At 44.2% G+C, this 19,836-nt stretch overlaps 1 protein-coding gene across 3 annotated transcripts in view; it reads left to right on the top strand.

Moving 5' to 3' along the window:
- Positions 1-19,836, top strand: part of CHSY1 (chondroitin sulfate synthase 1) — a 117,309-nt gene that overhangs the window by 25,101 nt on the left and 72,372 nt on the right. For 2 of the 3 annotated variants that reach the window (XM_070953397.1, XM_070953396.1), the window contains exon 3: positions 14,016-14,078. The exons of the other annotated variant lie outside the window; for it this stretch is intronic. In XM_070953397.1, coding sequence (XP_070809498.1) covers positions 14,016-14,078 — 63 coding nt within the window. The remainder of the gene's footprint in view (positions 1-14,015; positions 14,079-19,836) is intronic. 3 annotated transcript variants of the gene reach the window in all.

The raw sequence follows: 19,836 nt of genomic DNA, 5'->3' as shown, positions 1-19,836 counted from the left end.
AGGCCCTCTCTGTGGGAGCGCACGGGTCGGTGGGAGGTCGTCGGTGGCAGCAGGCGGTCTCGAAGATAGCTAGGTCCTATGCCATGGAGCGCTTTAAAGGTGATAACCAACACCTTGAAGCGCACCCGGAAGACCACCGGGAGCCAGTGCAGTTCACGCAGGAGCGGTGTTACATGGGAGCGCCACGCTGCTCCCGTCACTACCGGCGCTGCTGCGTTCTGGACCAGTTGGAGCCTCCGGATGCCCCTCAAGGGGAGCCCCATGTAGAGATCCAATCCAAAACCACTACTTCTTCATCTTGTGCCATATTCGCCATCGGACATTGGCGATCATGTTGGCAATTCTATTTTTGTCAACAGCTGCATGAAAAAGTGCTGCTGAGTTTTGTCTAAACCGGTCCCTTAGGTTTTGAAGCCATGAGACTGCCTTCTGCGGTCCCATCTACCGGTACGCTCCCACAGAGAGGGGGCTCCTCCGGGTGCTGTCGGCTAGGCAATGTCGGCTGACGACCCCCAGGGGGAGAGCATTCTCTGTGGGGGGCCCTACCCTCTGGAATGAGCTGCCCCCGGAGATTCGTAGGATTCCCGACCTTCATATTTTTCGTCGCGCCCTAAAAACATTATTATTCCAACAAGCAGGGCTGGCCTAAATAATAATAACATTTTACTATTTTAATGGGTTGTTTTATTAGAGTTTTTTGGCCAATTTATTTAATTGTTTTAAATTGCTTTTAATTTTTATATTGTCACGGTTTTATTTTTGGCTGTACACCGCCCTGAGTCCTTCGGGAGAAGGGCGGTATATATTATTCAAAAAAATGAATAAATAATAAAATAAATGATGTTCTTCTTCTGCCTGGATCCTGTTTACCTTCAGTCTTCCCCTGGAGGATGAATAGGATCCAATTTAATATTGGAATTGAGCTTAAGTATTTATGATACACAGATCCACTCAGTTTTTTTTTTTAAAAAAAAAATGAACAGCCTGATTTAAGGGAGTAGTGGAAATCTTATTGTCAACTATAACTGGAAGAGAAAACCAGTCACCAGTGCGTTGCAAATAATGCACTGGTACCGATGAGCTGGCTTGGAATTATTTTCAATTGATGCTTTTGAGCAGGGGTCAAAAGTGGGAGGCCGTGGGGCGGATACGTCCCGCGCAGGCCACACCCACCCCAGTTCTGCGAAGGGAAAATACATCATGTGACGGCAACATGACGCCCCGAGTTTGACACCCGTGCTCTTTGAGTTTATTCGTATTAACAGCTCCTTTCTTAATAAGAAATTATGAGTCATTTCTTTTTCTTCACACTCTTTCGGTTTTGATTTTTTTGGTTTTAAATTGGCCAAGCGGTTGGTTTCTTCCCCTTTTTCCTGCTCTGTATCTTAGCAGCGTACGCTTGGAACAAGAATAGATTTTTTTTTTAAAAAAAAAGATAAATAAATAAAGGTTCAGTAGGTATTTTTGGAACTGGAAACAATGGGCTGTTGCATGACCGCCTCCTAAAATAAATCATGTGGTTTGCGAAGGTTTATTTTCCTGCAGCAAAGGTTTTCGATTCTGTGCACAGAACTGAAAACCTTTTTTTAAAATAAAAAAAAAACCTCTTTTTTTTTTTCCCCCTGCACTAAAGTGGAACCTCATGGATGGGATGGAAACTCTCGCGCACATTGTCTCCTGGCAGACTGTACAAGGACTGCCTGACACAGCTCCTCCATCCATCAAATGTTGTCCTTCAAACAAGCTTTGACTCCCAGGCACTCTGGGAAGAGAGCTGTTTGCGTTCTCTTGCCATCTGTGGAGAGATCTCAGAAATGGGAGTCTGGGATCCTTTGATCTTTTGGGACTGCTGCCCCACATACAGATGGCCCTCGACTTACAACGATTGGTTTAGGGACCGTTGGAAGAGACAGTGGCACCGAATAAAGCAATAAAAAAATAAAGATATTTGATCCTACATATACTTACAGCAGCAAGAATTGCATTCGCGCAATATTGGAAAGAGCATCAATTACCACCAGAGGGATTGATTATTCAAAAAAATATTAGAACGTGCCGAAATGAATAAATTAACCTTAGAACTAAAAGAAAAAGAGGATTCAGAATATTATGCGATGTGGGATAAATGGTATAGGTCAGGGGTCTGCAACCGTAAACACTGGAAAAGTTTCAGAAGAAAATAATGTTTAATTCAACTACATATGCTAGTTTTGTGGCTGCTTAAGAAATAGTCAAGCATGGGAAGAGTTTTGTGGCTCCCGGTGTTTTCTTTTCTGTGGGAAACAGGTCCAAATGGCTCTTTGAGTGTTTAAGGTTGCAGACCCCTGATCTAGTCCAACCACCCCCCCCCCCAGCCAAGCAGGAGACCCTACACCATTTCTGACAGATGGCAGTCCAGTCTCTTCTTGAAAGCCTCCAGTGATGAAGCTCCCACAACTTCCAAAGGCAACTTCTGTTCCATGAGTTGACTGTTCTCACGGTCAGAAAATTTCTCCTTATTTCCAGGTTGAATCTCTCCTTGTTCAGTTTCCATCCATTATTCCTTGTCTGGCCTTCAGGTGCTCCTCTCTGTGGCAGCCCCTCAAGTATCAGAACACTGCTATCATGTCTCCCCCTTGACAATCGGCATGTATTGCACTGTCCTGGGCTTATGTGATCCACATTTGTGACCTTCCCAGCTGCCTTCCAACAAGGACAGTCAATGGGAGATGCCCAATTTGCTTTGTTAAGCATTGGTTATTGTTATTAAGAACTGCAAGCGATCCAAGCTTAGCAACTATGGATGGTTAAAAAGGATTGCAAAATTGGGTGTGGCTCATCTAACAACTGCCTTGCTTAACAACCGAGATTCTGGTCCCAATTGTGGTCCATAAGTCAAGGGCTACAGTATCTGTAGCAGTTCCTGGTTGTCACTATTCTATTGCATACATTCCAGCAGGTATGTGTTTTTCAGGCGAGGTGTGCCAACTTTTGCCGCTGAATTTTGAACAGACTGAGAGTTAGCTTGCTGTCCTGCCAGCAACACAGTCTTTCTCTCTCCCTCTCTCTCTCTCTCTCTCTTTCTTTTTTTTTCTACATCCTGGATTTGTGTGAGCTCATTTCCTGCAGTGGTTTTCCAGATGGGGTTCTTGACGATTGCCATGTCATGCAACTTGGTGGCTGCCAGCGCTGCTTGAAGTGTCAGCTTGATGGCTTGCTTATTGAATCTGGAGAGAGTCGTGCCAACGTGACTCTCGCTGTCTTTGTGTGTTGCTCTTGTTTTAATGAGTGCAATTAATTGAGTGGTGCTGTATTGTTCCCAAGCAGCTTATTTTAGGCAGCCTGGGCTTGATAGTCATTGCGTGAATACGATGTATATGTAATAATCATCCTTAAGGATCTATTTTTTAATGCAGTTTGGGGCTGACATATCTAGGGCAGTATTTCTCAACAGCTTGAAGATATATGACTTTAACTTTCAGAATTTCCCAGCCTGCAGAATCTAGATCAAGAATTTCCCGCTATTCAAATCCAGTGTGATTGGCTGAGTTGGCACAGAATGAGGAAATCAAACACATTTGCAATTTGTTTGATGAGAACAAGCTGTCTTAATTTATATCTATGGAGGAGATTCTCAGTCATCCAGGCATTGGTTGTCCCAAAGGTGCTTTTTCAAAAGCCAACTGGACTTCCTTATTTTTTCTTTGAAGACATTTTGCTTCTCATCCAATCAGCTTCTTCAGCTCTGACTGAACGGTGGAGGATGGAAGGATTTGTATTCCTTGCAGTCATCTGGTTGTTAGCATTCTTCCTGACTTAACTTAGTTATCCCACCCACTGATTAATTATGAAGAGTTTTTTTCCCCCCTTCTATGAGTTTGCCTTGTGCAACATAGGTAGGGGCAGACAAGATTTTTTTATCTGTAGCATTTATACAGCTGCCCATCTCACACAACTGATTCCGGGCTTACAAAATTAAAAACAGACCCAAACATGGGCAGGGGTAGGCTGCTGGGGGTTCACAGGGGTTCAGGAGAACCTCTAGCTAAGATTCTGTGCAGTTTGGAGAACCCCCAAATCCCACTCCTGACAGGCCCTGCCCACCCCTCCTCTCCCCTCCCAGGAGTCCCCACGCGGCTCGTTTTGGATGAAGATAAGTGCAGGGCGTGCACAGTCTCAGGGAGCGCGAAATTTTGAGTAGTTTGGAGAACCGGCAAATACCACCTCTGACTGGCCCCGCCCCCATCTATTCTCTGCCTCCCGAGTCCCAGCTGATTGGGAGGAAATGGAGATTTTACATATCTTTCCCCTGGAGTGGGGTGGGAATGGAGATTTTACAGTATCCTTCCCCTGCCACGCCCACCAAGCCACGCTTACAGAACCGGTAGTAAAAAATTTTGAATCCCACCACTTGGTGTTTTGTGTATGATACATTCTGTCAATGACACATCTGATTTTGGAGGGTACCTGTCCAGTGGTGGATTGCCCCCAGTTCGGACCGGTTCACAAGAACCGGTAGTAAAACTGGTGGGAGGCCCTGCCCACCGCCCCAGATGTCATCATCGTCGATCTGTGCATCGCGAGCGCGATCCTGTTGCGAACTGGTAGTAAAGGTAAGTAGAACCCACCCCTGTACCTGCCGGAATCAAGGAAGGAGGTTTGCATGGGGGGAAAGTCCAGGATATCCGTGGTTGAAGATATCAGGGAAGGAAAAGAAGGGATTTGAGTTGGAACACGGGAGGCAAGTGCACCAGGTAGATAGATGGTTGCGCAGGAAGCTGCTGAAGAAAAGAGGAGAAGGAGAGGGAGACATCCTCCAACTTCGCCTTCCTCTCCCCATCCAGATTTCGTTATGTCCAAAACCTGGCAGCGTGGAAGCGTTCAGATTTTTAAGTTCTGCAGAACTCTGGCTGAGTCACAATAATTTGGCAGGGCTTCTGCAATGCAGTGATTTGTTCCATCTATGAAACAAAATATTTCTTCCCCCCCCCCTCTTTTTTTTTTTTTTTTTTTTGCATTTCAAATCTTGGGAGGACAAAGAACGGACCCCAGAGATGTGGCAAATATGAAGCAAGGTTACAGAAATTTGGATACTCGGGAATTTCTGCTGGCCAAAAATTACAAGGGACAAGGAAGCTGTGAGCTACCCCAGATTATTGACATTTGAGAAATATTTTCTGAAAGTTTTCTTCCCCTGTGGGATTTTGTCCCGTTGTTTGGGACGGCCTCTCAGCAGCTTCCCTGTGGGGGAAGGAAGACATGTACCAGTGAAAACAGGATCTCCTCTCTCACTGATTTCCTTTCCTTGTCTTTTCCTCCCAGCCAAAAGCTTGGCTGGTGACCCTTCTCATTTAATCATGCCTTGGTGTAGCATCTCTCAAAGTTCAAAATTACAAGGAGGTTTTGCGCTTAGCCACCTCCTTGCTCTGAACTTGACCTCAATTCTGGATGCTTTTGTTGATCTATCATCTTTATTCAAGTTCCTGAGCTGAACTGGGCTGACCCTTCTGTCTCTAAGAGTTTGTGGAATTCTTGGACGTTCCCATTGGCAAAATAGGGTTATTGCTTGTACTAAAAAAAACAAACAAACAAAACTTAACGCAAGACAAGAGCCTGTGCAGTATAGAGATTAGGGTGCTGGGCTAGGAGCAAGGAGGCTGAGATTCTGGTCTTGCTTAAGGCACAAGAGCCAGCTGGGTGATTTTGGGCCAGTGACAGTCTCAGCCTTAGAATGGTTGTTAAAAAAGCACTGATGATGTTACCAAGTTGGGTCATGAAACGTCTGCTAGAAAACAACCAAACTCAGAGAGCCCCAAGGACCCCACAATAGTTGTCATTGTCCTCCTCCTCCTCCTCCTTCTCCTCCTGATGTTACTTAGTTGGGTCATGAAATGTCTGCAAGAAAACAACTAAAGTCAGAGAGCCCCAAGGACAATACTCCTCCTCCTCCTCCTCCTGCTGATATTACTTACTTAGATAATGAAACATCTGCAAGAAAACAACCAAGCTCAGAGAACCCCAAGTACCCCACAGTCCTCCTCCTCCTCCTCCTTCTCCTCCTCCGTTCTAGTGCTGATGAAGTTACCAAGTTGGGTCATGAAATGTCTGCCAGTAAATAACCAAACTCAGAGAGCACCTCAGTGGTGGGTTCCTCCTGGTTCGGCCGGTTCTCCCGAGCTGGTAGCGGTGACTATATGATGTCACCGAACCGGTTCTCCCCCCGCCCCCCCCACCCCCTGCAGCTCCCCACCCCCCATGTTATTTTTACCTTTTATTTGGCCCCACCCCCAATCTATTGCTGCCTCCTGAGTCCCAGCTGATGGCTAGAGTGAAAAAAACTGTTTAAACTCTTGCTGCGGGGCTTCAAAGGGCTGCCCTACAGCTGATCAGTGTTAAAAGAAAACAAATGAGTAGACCAGTACCTGCAAAAATACATGAGTAGATCAGTGACTGCAAAAATAAATGGGTAGACCAGTGCCTGCAAAAATACATGAGTAGATCAGTGCCTGCAAAAATAAATGGGTAGATCAGTACAGCTCTGCAAGCAGTTAAAAGCCTGGTAGACCAGTACTTCTGCTAAATCGTAAATAATTGTCACATGACCATGAAGCCACGCCCACAAAATAAGCCACACCCACAGAACCAGTAGTAAAAAAATTTTAGAACCCACCCCTGGAGCACCCGGACCCTTCACTTCAAACCTGAGCTACAAATATTGGTTGGTTTAAAAATCCATCTATCTATCTGCTCATCCATACAGAACCAGCGGTCCATCACCTTCCGTGCTTTCATCCTGTCCTAAATGAGTTCAGGTAGATGCTGCTGCTGCTGCTGCTAACAGTAGTAATAGCAATCAGTGTGGTGGATTCATAACTTGAGTCCTGGTTGCATCGCAAATCGTAACCACCCGTTCTCCCTTCAGCCTTGTTTCCAAAGAGCTTTCCTGGGTTCAAAATTTATTCCTTCTCCTCCAGATGATTCTCTGAATAATAAACTGCCAACCGTATAGTAAATAAAAAAGAGAAGCTTGGATTGACTTCTCCGCTGAGTAGATCTTTGTTCTTCAGTTTTGCTTTGAGGCTTCTGATTACGACGACGGGGCCAAAAAAATCAAGTCCCGTCTCCAAAGAGGCTGGAAAATCCGATTTTGTTTCCTTTGAGGCTTTGTTCAGAATGGCCATAATTTTTGGTCTTCTGGCCTCTGCTGTTCCGAACTTGCATGCGGGATTGTCCGAACGAAGAAAGAAGAAAAAGGAAGCTTGAAGGCCTCCCTGCTTTAAGAAGCAGTTAGTTTTCCTGTCCTCTTTGTCCTTTTCTAGACCAAGGACGTCCCACCAACTTTGGGTTGTCAGGCATTTTTAGAACGTTGAGAAATATACTGTTGAGTTCTTTCATAAAATAGCTGGTGGTGGGCCTTCCCCATTCAGAAAATAATTGCAGTAGGGGGGAGGAAGAGAGAGTGTGACTGTTTACGAAGCACTAATTTATTAGAACGTTACTTGCCCTTTATGGGACACTCAACATCCCTTCTGCTTATTCTTGATCTTTTTATGGACAGGTTGGGCATGCTCCCAAATAAAGCTCTGGGCTGCAGCCATTCATCACTTTTACATTTTGTGTTAGCTTGTCCCGTCTGTCCCCCCCACTTTGGACTCCATCGGCGTTCTTGAAAATCAAGAAGAGGCTGTCTCCGTGCTTTTCAGCAAGCCAGCTTCCTATCTTCTTTTTAATTAACAGAATGTGTTAAATTTATATTTGCTGACAAAGAGATAAAGGGAGACTTAGTATAAATCTATTTCAAGCTCTCCTCAGCTAGCCATACCCTTCTGGGATTCGAACCCAGGCTACTTACATATCAAAGGTAAAGGTTCCCCTCGCATATATGTGCTAGTTGTTCCCGATTCTAGGGGGTGGTGCTCATCTCCGTTTCAAAGCCGAAGAGCCAGCACTGTCCAAAGACGTCTCCGTGGTCATGTGGCCAGCATGACTAAACACCAAAGGTGCATGGAACACTGTTCCCTTCCCACCAAAGGTGGTCCCTATTTTTCTACTTGCATTTTTAACGTGCTTTCGAACTGCTAGGTTGGCAGAAGCTGGGACAAGTAACGGGAGCTCACTAGGGATTCGAACTGCTGAACTGCTGACCTTTCGATCGACAAGCTCAGCGTCTTAGCCACTGAACCACCACGTCCCTTACATATTAAGTAGATGTATTAACCTCTAAACCACAGGGTCTCCTAACTTTGTGAGCTGTACCAGGGGAAAGATTAAGTGGGTTTTTTTTATCAGTCTACCCAAATATGGGACTGCGAAGGCTCCTGGATTGATGCTGAAAGGCAAAAGCGGAAGCAGTATGCTCCCTCCCGTATTTGGATAGACCAGGTTGCCCTGATTAAAAAAAACAACCACACTTAATTAAAAGAATGTTTTATTAAAAACTTAGGTAGGGAAGGCAGCCTCTTTACATCCAGAATAAATGCCTCAAGAAACACCAGTGCCCCTGTTTATAGAAATTGGTGATGTTTAAGACCAACATCCATCCGTGTTTGGGACTTTGGTCTGCAACTTTATCTTGTTCGCAGTTCTGACATTGTAGAGGTTGGAATTGCCTTCAACTAGTTTCAGATGTTTTCTTGAGAATGGGTGAATTTCATCCACAGAGTTTATGCTTGTTGCTGTTCCCCATTGTTCTTTCTTTTCCCTTTCAGAAAATCCCTCTCTGCATAAATCTGAGATATTATGAAAGAGTATCTTGGCTTTCTTCCAGGGGTGAAATCCAACAGATTCTGACAGGTTCTGGAGAACCGGTAGCGGAAATTTTGAGTAGTTCAGAGAACCGGCAAATACCGCCTCTGGCTGGACCCAGAGTGAGGTGGGAATGGAAATTTTGCAATATCGTTCCCCCAGGAATGGGGAGGGAATGGGGATTTTGCAGTATCTTTCCCCTGCCACGGCCATCAAGCATGCCACCAAGCCATGCCACATCCACCAAGCCACACTCACAGAACCGGTAGTAAAAAAAATTTGGATTTCACCACTGCTTTCTTCCAAATATTAACAGATTAACAGAATTGGAAGGAACCTTATAGATTATCTAGTCTGTGATAAGATATGTATTAATTAAAAAAATAATAATGAAAACTTGATTTAAAAAAAATCTAGTCTAATCCCCCACTGAAGCAGGAGACCCAACACCATTTCTGACAAATATTGTAGACTATACCTCCCACAATCCTTTGTTCTTGACTATGCTTACTGGACGGATAGGATTTCAAGCTGAAATGTGAACAAGGTTGCTGATAGCTTATCTGCACCCTGTTGCAAATCTGGTAAAATATGCTTATACCCAGAGTCGGGTTTCAGCAGGTTCTGACCAGTTCTGGAGAACTGGTAGTGGAAATTTTGAGTAGTTCGGAGAACCGGTAGTAAAAATTCTGATTGGCCCCGCCCCCATCTATTCTCTGCCTCTCGAGTCCCAGCTGATCGGGAGGAAATGGAGATTTTGCAGTAACCTTCTCCTGGAGTGGGGAGGGAATGGAGATTTTTTTATTTTTTTATTTTTAATTTGATTTATATGCCGCCCTTCTCCGGAGACTCAGGGCGGCTTACAATGCGTTAAGCAATAGCCTTCATTCTTTTGTATATTTTATACAAAGTCAGCTTATTGCCCCCACAAACCGGGTCCTCATTTCACCTACCTTAGAAAGGATGGAAGGCTGAGTCAACCTTGAGCCTTGGAGAGATTCGAACCAGCAGTAAATTGCAGGCAGCTGTGTTAATAACAGGGTGCACTAAACCACTGTACTATCAAGGCTCTTTTACAGTATCCTTCCCTGCTATGCCCACCAAGCCATGCCATGCCCACCAAGCCACACCCACAGAACTGGTAGTAAAAAAATTTTGAAACCCACTACTGATCAGAAATGATCAGGAAGACAATAGCAGTTTTGCATATCAAGCAGTGCAAAACTGAATTTTCTGACCTGCTATTCCGGTATAGAAGACCACACAAACTAGACGTGTTTTTAAGAGACAGTTGAGAGTGGGGGAAAAAAAATCCTGCTTCCTATGCCAACATCTAGCAAGCTTAGCCCATTAAAGCATGTTCTGAAGTATATACTTTTGAGTTCCTCCCATAAAAGTGAATGCAAATTCCCCTTTTGCATGGCAAAGAACCAAATTTTGCAGCGAGCATGAGAAACAAGCAAGAGTGTCTGGTGGGTATTTCCTCCGAAACATCTGTTTCTTTTTGATTAGTTATATGTTAGAAAGGGAGATTTCTTGCTTGTTTGTTGGAACATTTCTGATCTCAAATATTAAAAATAAAAACAAACCGATCCAGAACCTTGTTGCTTATCAGCTGCTGTGTTTATTCTTAATTAAGCATAAAGGTGTCTCTTGTGTATATGTAATTATTTCCTCTGGGTAAAGAACGTAGCTTGTCTCCTACTTTCCTTGCAACAGAGGAGTTCTTTGTAAATGGTTGCTGCCCTGATAAAAACCATTGCCTCAATATCCAGCTGGCTAAAAGGGAAGAAATTATCTTAATGTTCTGTCTGGGATAAAAGTGGTGTTTTTTTTTCATTCCTACTTCAAAAGCCAGCATATTGCTAATGTTCTATGAGCAGCTCATTCATTATTATTATTTACTTTATTCATTAAACATGAACGTTCAGTCAACTGAACATTCAAAAATGCATCACAAATACCATTGATTGGTGCTAATGGTTGATACGGGTTGCTGCCAGCGTCCTAGGGATCAACCAAGTACCTTCTTAAGATGTACGATGTTCCAAGTAGCACAGTTTTTTGCAGTTCCACTGGTGTTATTGCAGGAAGCTGCAGTTTCTTGATGTATCATATAAAATTCTTGGACATGGTACCAAGTGCCCCGATGACAATGGGTATCACTGTTATTGTTGTTGTTGTTATTATTTACTTTATTCATTAAACATGAAACTCAGTCAACTGAACATTCAAAAATGCATCACAAATACCATTGATTGGTGCTAATGGTTGATACGGGTTGCTGCCAGCGTCCTAGGGATCAACCAAGTACCTTCTTAAGATGTACGATGTTCCAAGTAGCGCAGTTTTTTGCAGTTCCGCTGGTGTTATTGCAGGAAGCTGCAATTTGCTGATGTTTCTTATAAAATTCTTGGACATGGTACCAAGTGTCCTGATGACAATGGGTATCACTGTGACATGTTTCATCCATAGCCGTGTAATTTCGATGGCCAGGTCGCGATATTTCATGATTTTTTCCAGTTCTTTTTCTTTGACTCTGGCATCTCCTGGTACCGTGATGTTAATAAATTGTACATTTCGGTTTTCGACAACTGATATCTGGCGTGTTGTGTTCCAAATGATGATCCGTCTGTATTTGAAAGTCCCACAAGATCTTCACCTTCTCATTTTCTATAACTTTTTCCACTTTATGTTCCCTTTCTTCTTCTTCTTCTTCTTCTTCTTCTTCTTCTTCTTCTTCTTCTTCTTCTTCTTCTTCTTCTTCTTCTTCTTCTTCTCTTTCTCCTTTTCCTCCTCCTCCTCCTCCTCCTCCTCCTCCTCCTCCTCCTCCTCCTCCTCCTCCTTCTTACTACTACTATTTAAATTCATGAATTACTCCTTCAGTTTGAAACTCTTATTCCAGTATCTGGTGTCTCCTGGAATTGTATTCTGTATCAAAGACTCAGTGTATCATTCTCTATCCGTGTATGAAAAGTTGATCCTTTCCTTCATACTGTGGAACTACAGGCTAACATCCCATTTTTGTGGCAACCAGACCTCTGGCTTATTCAGCGGCAAAGAACGTAAGACAAAAACAGTTTTGCCAATTCATAAACTTTTGAAGTGTCAAGCGCCGGGGAAAATCCGGGAGATCCAGACAGTTCAAATGGAGATAAAGGTTTATTGTAAGCTTCAGCTCTCTGCAAGAATCTGGACTACTTAAAGCCAAAGGAAATTTGGCGGGAGATAAGGGTAGAAGGAATTCATGGTGGCTGGACTTAGATCTCTGAGGGCACAAAGGGACTCATGACTAATGACATGTTTGACCCCTCCCTCTGGCTCAACCTGGTCGTCTCCTACATGAAGGGTTTAAATCGGGTGGGCTGCTGGGGGGTTTCTGGGGTTTGGGAGAACCTTTAAGATTTTGTGCAGTTCGGAGAACCCCCAAATCCCACTCCTGGCTGCCCACCCTGTTCCACCCCTCCCAGGAGTCCCCACACAGCCCGTTTTGGATGCAGGTAAGTGCAGGGCGTGCACGGAGGCTCAGGGAGAGTGAAAAATGGGCCTACCGTTTCCAGCCTTCAGAGGGCCTCCAGAGCCTGGGGAGGCTGTTTTCGCCCTCTCGGAGGCTTGAGGAAAACCTCCAGAGCCTGGGGAGGACAAAAAAAGCACCCTCCTTGCCATGGTGCAGGAGGCCGATTAGGCCACACCCACCCAGCAACTGGGCAGAGAACCCCTTGCTAAAATTTTTGAAGCCCAATCCTGGTTTAAATTAGTAGGCTTTGCAAATAGATTTCCTAATAGATCAGGAGACCTTGCTACATTCGTAACGGACAGAGGATTCTTATGTCCATCCATCGTGAAGCTGGTGATCGAAGAACTATTTTTTTGTGCCTCTTTTCAGACGGCAGACAAAGGAGGGAAATCTTCAAATACTTCCCCGCCCACACACATATACCTTGCAGATATAAACTAGAATGACAGGTGATACAATCTAGTTGCCTTTGTGAGGCACTCCGGTATTTCTTCAGGCAAGATATGGTTTTGTGAAGGAAAAATGGGCAGGGATTTTCTCATCTTCCAGCATCGAGAGACTGAGTTCAAATCCTGCCTTAGCATGAAAGTCAACTGCTTGATCTTGAGCTAGTCTCTGTCTCTCTCTCTCTGTCCCTCTCTCTCTTTCTCTGTCTCTGTCTCTGTCTCTGTCTCTCTCTCTCTCTCTCTCTCTCTCTCTCTCTCTGTCTGTCTGTCTGTCTGTCTCTGTCTGTCTCTCTGTCTGTCTCTGTCTCTCTCTCTCTCTTTCTCTGTTTCTGTCTCTGTCTCTCTTTCTCTCTGTCTCTGTCTCTGTCTCTGTCTCTCTCTCTCTCTCTCTCTCTCTCTCTCTGTTTCTGTCTCTCTGTCTCTCCCTCCCTCCCTCTCTCTCTCTCTCTCTGTGTCCCCCCAACCCACCTTACAGGGTTGTTATAGGGAAGATAGGAAGAGGAAGAACTATTAGGGATGTTCATTGCCTTGTGTTATTTGTAAAAAATAATAAAGTCAGGATATAAATAAATGCTAATCATCATAATAAATATTATTAAACACAAATGTTTTAGGTATATGATTTCATCCTTTGCAAGGACTGAATGCTCTTGAAGGAGGTTATGGAAGGCACTAGGCTACAATCCAGGAGACTGTGAATTCTAGTCCTACGTTAGGCACAAAAGACAGCTTGGTGGCCTTGAACCAGTCACTCTCTCTCTCTCTCTGCCCAACTCACCTCACAGGATTATATGTACATACATGTATGTATGTATGTATGTATGTATGTATATGCATGTGCATGCGTGTGTGTGTCCATAGCTCCTTATTTTACCTGAAAGGAAACATTTTTTAATTTTTTAAAATAATTTTATTCATAACCATTTTTGACTACAGTGTATTGTCAGGATATACCATTTACAAGAGAAAAAAAAAGGCCAAATAGAAAATAGTAATAAATATTAACACATGAACTAATAACAGTAATTATAATATAATAACAGATGTACTGAGAATAACAGTAATAATACAACCAAATAATTTTAACTTAAGTTTCTTTTTATATTGGCTTATTTACATTTTTGTTAATTATGATCGTAATTATAAACCATCTCTCTTGTTAATACAAACATTCGTAGTCTTTCTTCCTCTAATTTCTACCTCTTGTCTCTAACCACTCATAGAATCTGTTCCACATCAAATAATATTTCTAAAAACACATTTCTCACTTTAAAAAAAATGTCACCCTCTCTTCTGCCTTAATCTATGCCTTGTCCTTCTTTCCACAGTTGTTGAAGTGTTTCCCACTTCCAGCGGAAGCTTCCACTTCCATTTCCTTCCTTCCACTTGGGGTGAGGAACAAACGGTCACGGAGTTACTATAGTCTTTGCAATGCTTTGCAGTGTCTAATCCCATGAAGCCTATGGCAATGAGCTGAAATGCAGTGTGTTTGATTGGGGTTTTGTTTTGTTTTTAGTGTGTTGTTTGAACCCAGTTCTTGGATTGATAAACCAAGAATCCTTGGATAAACCAAGAATCCTTGGATTAGGGATTATGATTTAGTGCAGTGTGTGAACCTGGCTAAGTGGCTTACGTGCCAAGCCACTTTTAGACTAACTGCGACTTAAGATGTGTGAACCCTGCTATTGACCCTCAAGGTTTGACTGCAATACCTCCCGCCCCCCACTAATCCTTGGATGTATAAATTGTGAATATTTCTGTTTATCCTGAATCTGTACTTCCTTAAAGTAGCTGGATCGTTGTTAATGGCATTCGATAGGCTACAAGCATGATGGCGAACTTATGGCATGCGTGCCCAAGGTAGCATGCAGAGCTATCTTTCCGGGGCACGCGAGGTGTCGCCCAACTCACCTACAGCTGCACATGCGCACGTGTCCCAGCTGGTGTTCGGGCCTCCAGTGCACATGTGCGCAATTCCGGAGACCCAGCTGGTCTTCGGAGCTCTCCTGTGGCATGCGCGCGCATTTGTGTTCGCACATGTGGATTGCATAGGTGAAAACCGTGTGCATGCACAGATGATGCAATTGCACGCGTAGCGCACGGGAGCTATGCAAAAGCCATGCGCAAATGGTGCAATTGTGCACATAGCACACAGGGAGCTGCACACAAGCCGCAACCATGTACAGATGGTGGAGTTGCACGCGCAGGGCACTGGGGAAGCTGCAAAAACCATGCGCTTGTGCAGGTGGTGTGATTGTGCTCGCAGCGCACGGGGGGAGCTGTGCATAAGTGAAGTGCATACCTGTTTGGCACTCAGTGAGTAAAAGGTTTGCCACCACTGGGCTATAAACACTTGTGGCCAGGCATAGTTTATTGTCACCGTGAAAGGGTTAGGGTTAGGGTTAGGTAAGGGACCTTAGAGGTCTTCTATTCCAACCCCTTGCTCAAGCAGGAGATCCTGTGCCATATCCAGACAACTGGCTGTCCAGATTCTTCTTAAAAGCCTTCAGTGATAAGAGCACCCACAACTTCTGGAGACAAGCCCTTCCATTGGTTAATTGTCCTCACTGTGAGGAAGTTTCTCCTTAATTCCAGGTTGCTTCTCTCCTTGATTAGTTTCCATCCATTGTTTCTTGTCCCACCTTCTGGTGCTTTGGAAAATAACTTGACCCCCTCTTCTTTGTGGCAGCCCCTCAAATACCTGAATACTGCTATTATGTCCCCCCCCCAGCCCTTCTTTTCTCTAGACTAAGCTAAAGGTAAAGATTCCCCTCGCACATATGTGCTAGTCGTTCCCGACTCTAGGGGGCGGTGCTCATCTCCGTTTCAAAGCCGAAGAGCCAGCGCTGTCCGAAGACGTCTCCGTGGTCATGTGGCCGGCATGACTCAACACCAAAGGCGCATGAAACGCTGTTCCCTTCCCACCAAAGGCGGTCCCTATTTTTCTACTTGCATTTTTTACCTGCTTTCGAACTGCTAGGTTGGCAGAAGCTGGGACAAGTAACGGGAGCTCACCCCGTTACGCGGCACTAGGGATTCGAACTGCTGAACTGCCGACCTTTTTGATCGACAAGCTTAGCCACTGAACCACCGCGTCCCTCTTTCTCTAGACCAGCCATACCCAAATCCTGCAACCGTTCTTCCTAAATTTTAGTCTCCAGGCCTTTAATCACTTTAATATCACTTAATGTAGCTAGAATTAGGTCAACCTTGCAGAAGACTTTACTGTCTCCTAGAAATGTCCAAAGATGGGGTAAGAGACAAATTCTTCTTGCGTGTCTAAAATCACACTTGGCCAATCAAGAATTCCCTAGTTTAAGAGCTCTGTAGAGTTATTGGAAGTGCAGGCAGTGCTTAACATCTAATTAACAGCTCTTTAAGTAAGAGAGAAGCAGCCTGGGGGCGTATCTCCTAATAAGGTTGCAATACTTTTGACCCTTAGATAAGAGCAGACCTACTGGCGTTTGGGAGTTTTATGTTTATTTTTAAAAACGTTATCGTGCCCGGTTGGAGAATCTCAGGGCAGCTTCTATAATAAAACCCCATGACTGGAAACAGTTGGCCAACAGTTCTGCCTGTTTATCTATTTTTTTTTTCCCCCCAGAAAACAATTTCTCATTAAAATCTTGAAGGCTGCAGGTACCTGGAAACACAATGCCTATATAAAAAGGCCTCTCTGTCTCTTTCTTTTGGCTCTTGTTTAGCTAAGCAGATATTGCTTTTCTTCTTCTTCTCCTTTTGGCAAGCATTGGACGGCGACTATGAATGCAGGAAATGGTTGCTTAAAAGGATTCTGGGTTTTTTTTTTTTTAAATGCTTTTGACCATTCGTATTCTTCAGTGTAGCCCTGAAAAGAAGCATATGAGTAAGAGCTTTTCCCTTCTAGCTGCTGGTAACATAATTCAAAATGAGTATATTGAATTGCCTGAATAGAGCCCCTTCACCTTAAGTGGGCAACGAGAAGTGAGAACCAGCACAGGTGGTCCTCACCTTAAGACCACAGTTGAGCCCAAAACTTCCATTGCTAAGCAAGAGACTTAGTAAAAGGTGCTAGAGAGCAACTCTGTCTGTCTGTCTGTCTGTCTGTCTGTCTGTCTGTCTGTCTATCTATCTATCTCCAATCTCTCTCTCTCTCTCTCTCTCTCTCTCTCTCTCTCTCTCTCTCTCTCTCTCATCTGCCTATCTCTATCATCTCTCTCTCTCTCTATCATCTCTATCGTCTATCTCTAGCATCTATCTATCATCTCTCTCTCTCTCACTCACTCTCTATCGTCTATCTCTATCGTCTATCTCTACCTACCTATCTATCTATCTATCTATCTATCTATCTACCTACCTACCTACCTACCTACCTACCTACCTACCTACCTACCTACCTACCTACTGGTATCTATCATCTATCTATCTATCTATCTATCTATCTATCTATCTATCTATCTATCTATCTCTATCTGTCTGTCTATCTATATATCTATCTATATTTATATCTATCTATCTATCTATCTATCTATCTATCTATCATCTATCTATCTACACACAAGGAGTTTGTCTGTGGTGCATAAGCTCTCATTGTGCATACAAGCAACAAAGTGATAGGTCATAGGTCATAAATCAGAGTTACAATAATTGATTATAAGATGCCAACAAAAAGTGACAAATCATAAGATACCAATAGGAGAAGGAGGTAGGAAAGATGAGAAGAAGAGAAAAGATGAGAAATGAGAAGATGAGAAGGGGTAATAGCAATATAGCCTACTACATGGGTATGTCTTAAAGGTAAAAGTTCCCGCCGCACCTATGTGCTAGCCGTTCCCGACTCTAGGGGGCGGTGCTCATCTCTGTTTCAAAGCCGAAGAGCCAGCACTGTCTGAAGACATCTCCGTGGTCATGTGGCTGGCATGACTAAACGCCAAAGGCGCACAGAGCGCTATTACCTTCCCACCAAAGGTGGTTCCTATTTTTTCTACTTGCATTTTTTATGTGCTTTCGAACTGCTAGGTTGGCAGAAGCTGGGACAAGTAACGGGAGCTCACCCTGTTATGCGGCACTAGGGATTCGAACCGCCGAACTGCCAACCTTTTGATGACAAGCTCAGCGTCTTAGCCACTGAGCCACCGCGTCCCTTAAGTTTACATGGTGTAGAGTAAAACACTCAGATGTAGTATCAGTCTTTGTTACACGGGCTTCTTCTTAATCTCTTTTTGTCTGCATGTTGTGTTTTCATGCCACCGAGTTATAGTCCTTCTCCCACATTTTAGCATGTGTCTGTTAAAGCATTTCCCAGTTCTTTTGATTTTCAGCCTTCAAGCTTAAACTCTGGAATTTATTCCAACTGCTGTTGAGCAAGTTTGTTCCAACTTTCTGTGATGTGTTCCTTAGAGGTAGAGACAGAATAGGATCCACCACATAAATGTATATATGAGCTCACACCCATTATGACATCATCATGGAACCGGCCTGAATTACATGCATGATGAAGACAGGGTGCATGTGTTAGCAGTCCCTCACAGAGCCTCCTGTCTCGTCAGTCTTTACACCATTCCTGCAAGCATTGTAATTCCCTTATTACAGGTAGTTCAAGGATGAATGGACTCGGATGATTTAACTTCAATTAATACAGCTTGCCTAAAGTGGTTTATCGTTGAGCATTTTTACAATAGCAACAATAAATGGGTTCTGGATATTTCTTCCAGCTTTGATATTCAAGGCATCGTTAGTTGAGCTCAGGGTGATTGATTTGATTTCTACTTTGTCTCCAGCCCTTGGGTTTCTAGTCAATAATAGTCCAGAACGCAGCAGCGCGGGTAGTGATGGGAGCAGCACGGCGCTCCCATGTAACACCGCTCCTGCGCGAGCTGCACTGGCTCCCGGTGGTCTTCCGGGTGCGCTTCAAGGTGTTGGTTATCACCTTCAAAGCGCTCCATGGCTTAGGACCTAGTTATCTTCGAGACCGCCTGCTGCTACCGACAACCTCCCATCAACCTGTGCGCTCCCACAGAGAGGGCCTCGTCGGGGTGCCATCAGCCAAACAATGTAGGCTGGTGACCCCCAGGGGGAGGGCCTTCTCTGTGGGGGCACCTACCTTATGGAACCAGCTGCCCCCAGAGATAAGGAGAATCCAAGACCTCGGTGCCTTCCGCCGTGCCCTTAAAACTTTCTTTTTTCAACAAGCCGGGCTGGCTTAACATATTTTTAAATTTTTAATTTTTAATTGGTTTGTCATTTTAAACTGGGGCCAAATTAATATATATTCTTTTAATTGTTTTTAATGTTTGTATTGTATGTTTTTATCTGGCTGTACACCGCCCTGAGTCCCTTGGGAGAAGGTGCGGTATATAAATTTGAAATAAAATAAAATAAATAAATAAAATAAGACTAGGATGGTTTGGCCACATAGTGTTGGATTATGTTGGGCTTTTATCCCAGGCTGAAGCTGGTTCTTCATCCAGTCCTTAATGAAGAGGCTTACAGGCATTAAAAGTTTGATGTTGAATACAGACACGCTCTCTTGCTTGTGAACCAGGGGTGGAATTCAATTTTTTTTTTACTACTGGTTCTGTGGGCGTGGCTTGGTGGGCGTGGCATGGCTTGGTGGGTGTGACAGGGGAAGGATACTGCAAAATCTCCATTCTCTCCCCACTCCAGGGGGAAAGATACTGCAAAATCTCCATTCCCACCCTACTTCAGAGGAGGGATACTGCGAAATCTCCATTCCCTCCCCATTCCAGGGGAAGGATACTGCAAAATCCCCATTCCTACCCAACTCCAGGGGGAAAGATATTGCAAATTCCCCATTCCCACCCCACTCCAGGGGGAAGGATACTGCAAAATTCCCATTCCCACCCCACTCCAGGGGAAGGATACTGCAAAATCTCCATTCCCTCCCCACTCCAGGGGAAGGATACTGCAAAATCCCTATTCCCTCCCCACTCCACGGGGAAGGATATTGCAAAATCTCCATTCCCACCCCACTGTGGAGCCAGCCAAAGGTGGAATTTACCGGTTCTCTGAACTACTCAAAATTTCCACTACCGGTTCTCCAGAACCTGTTGGAACCTGCTGAAGAGCACCCCTGGGCGTGAACGGTGTCCAAAATGTGAAGAGAAGATGATTAATAGGGGCACCAGGGTGAGTTGGGACCTGCATGTA

Source organism: Pituophis catenifer, unplaced genomic scaffold (genome assembly GCF_029215685.1).
Source record: "Pituophis catenifer annectens isolate HBS135680 unplaced genomic scaffold, rPitCat1.0.hap2 SCAF_14, whole genome shotgun sequence".
NCBI classification, from domain to species: domain Eukaryota; kingdom Metazoa; phylum Chordata; class Lepidosauria; order Squamata; family Colubridae; genus Pituophis; species Pituophis catenifer.
Note: the sequence above shows the minus strand (reverse complement) of the source record. Positions and strands in the feature narration are given on the sequence as shown.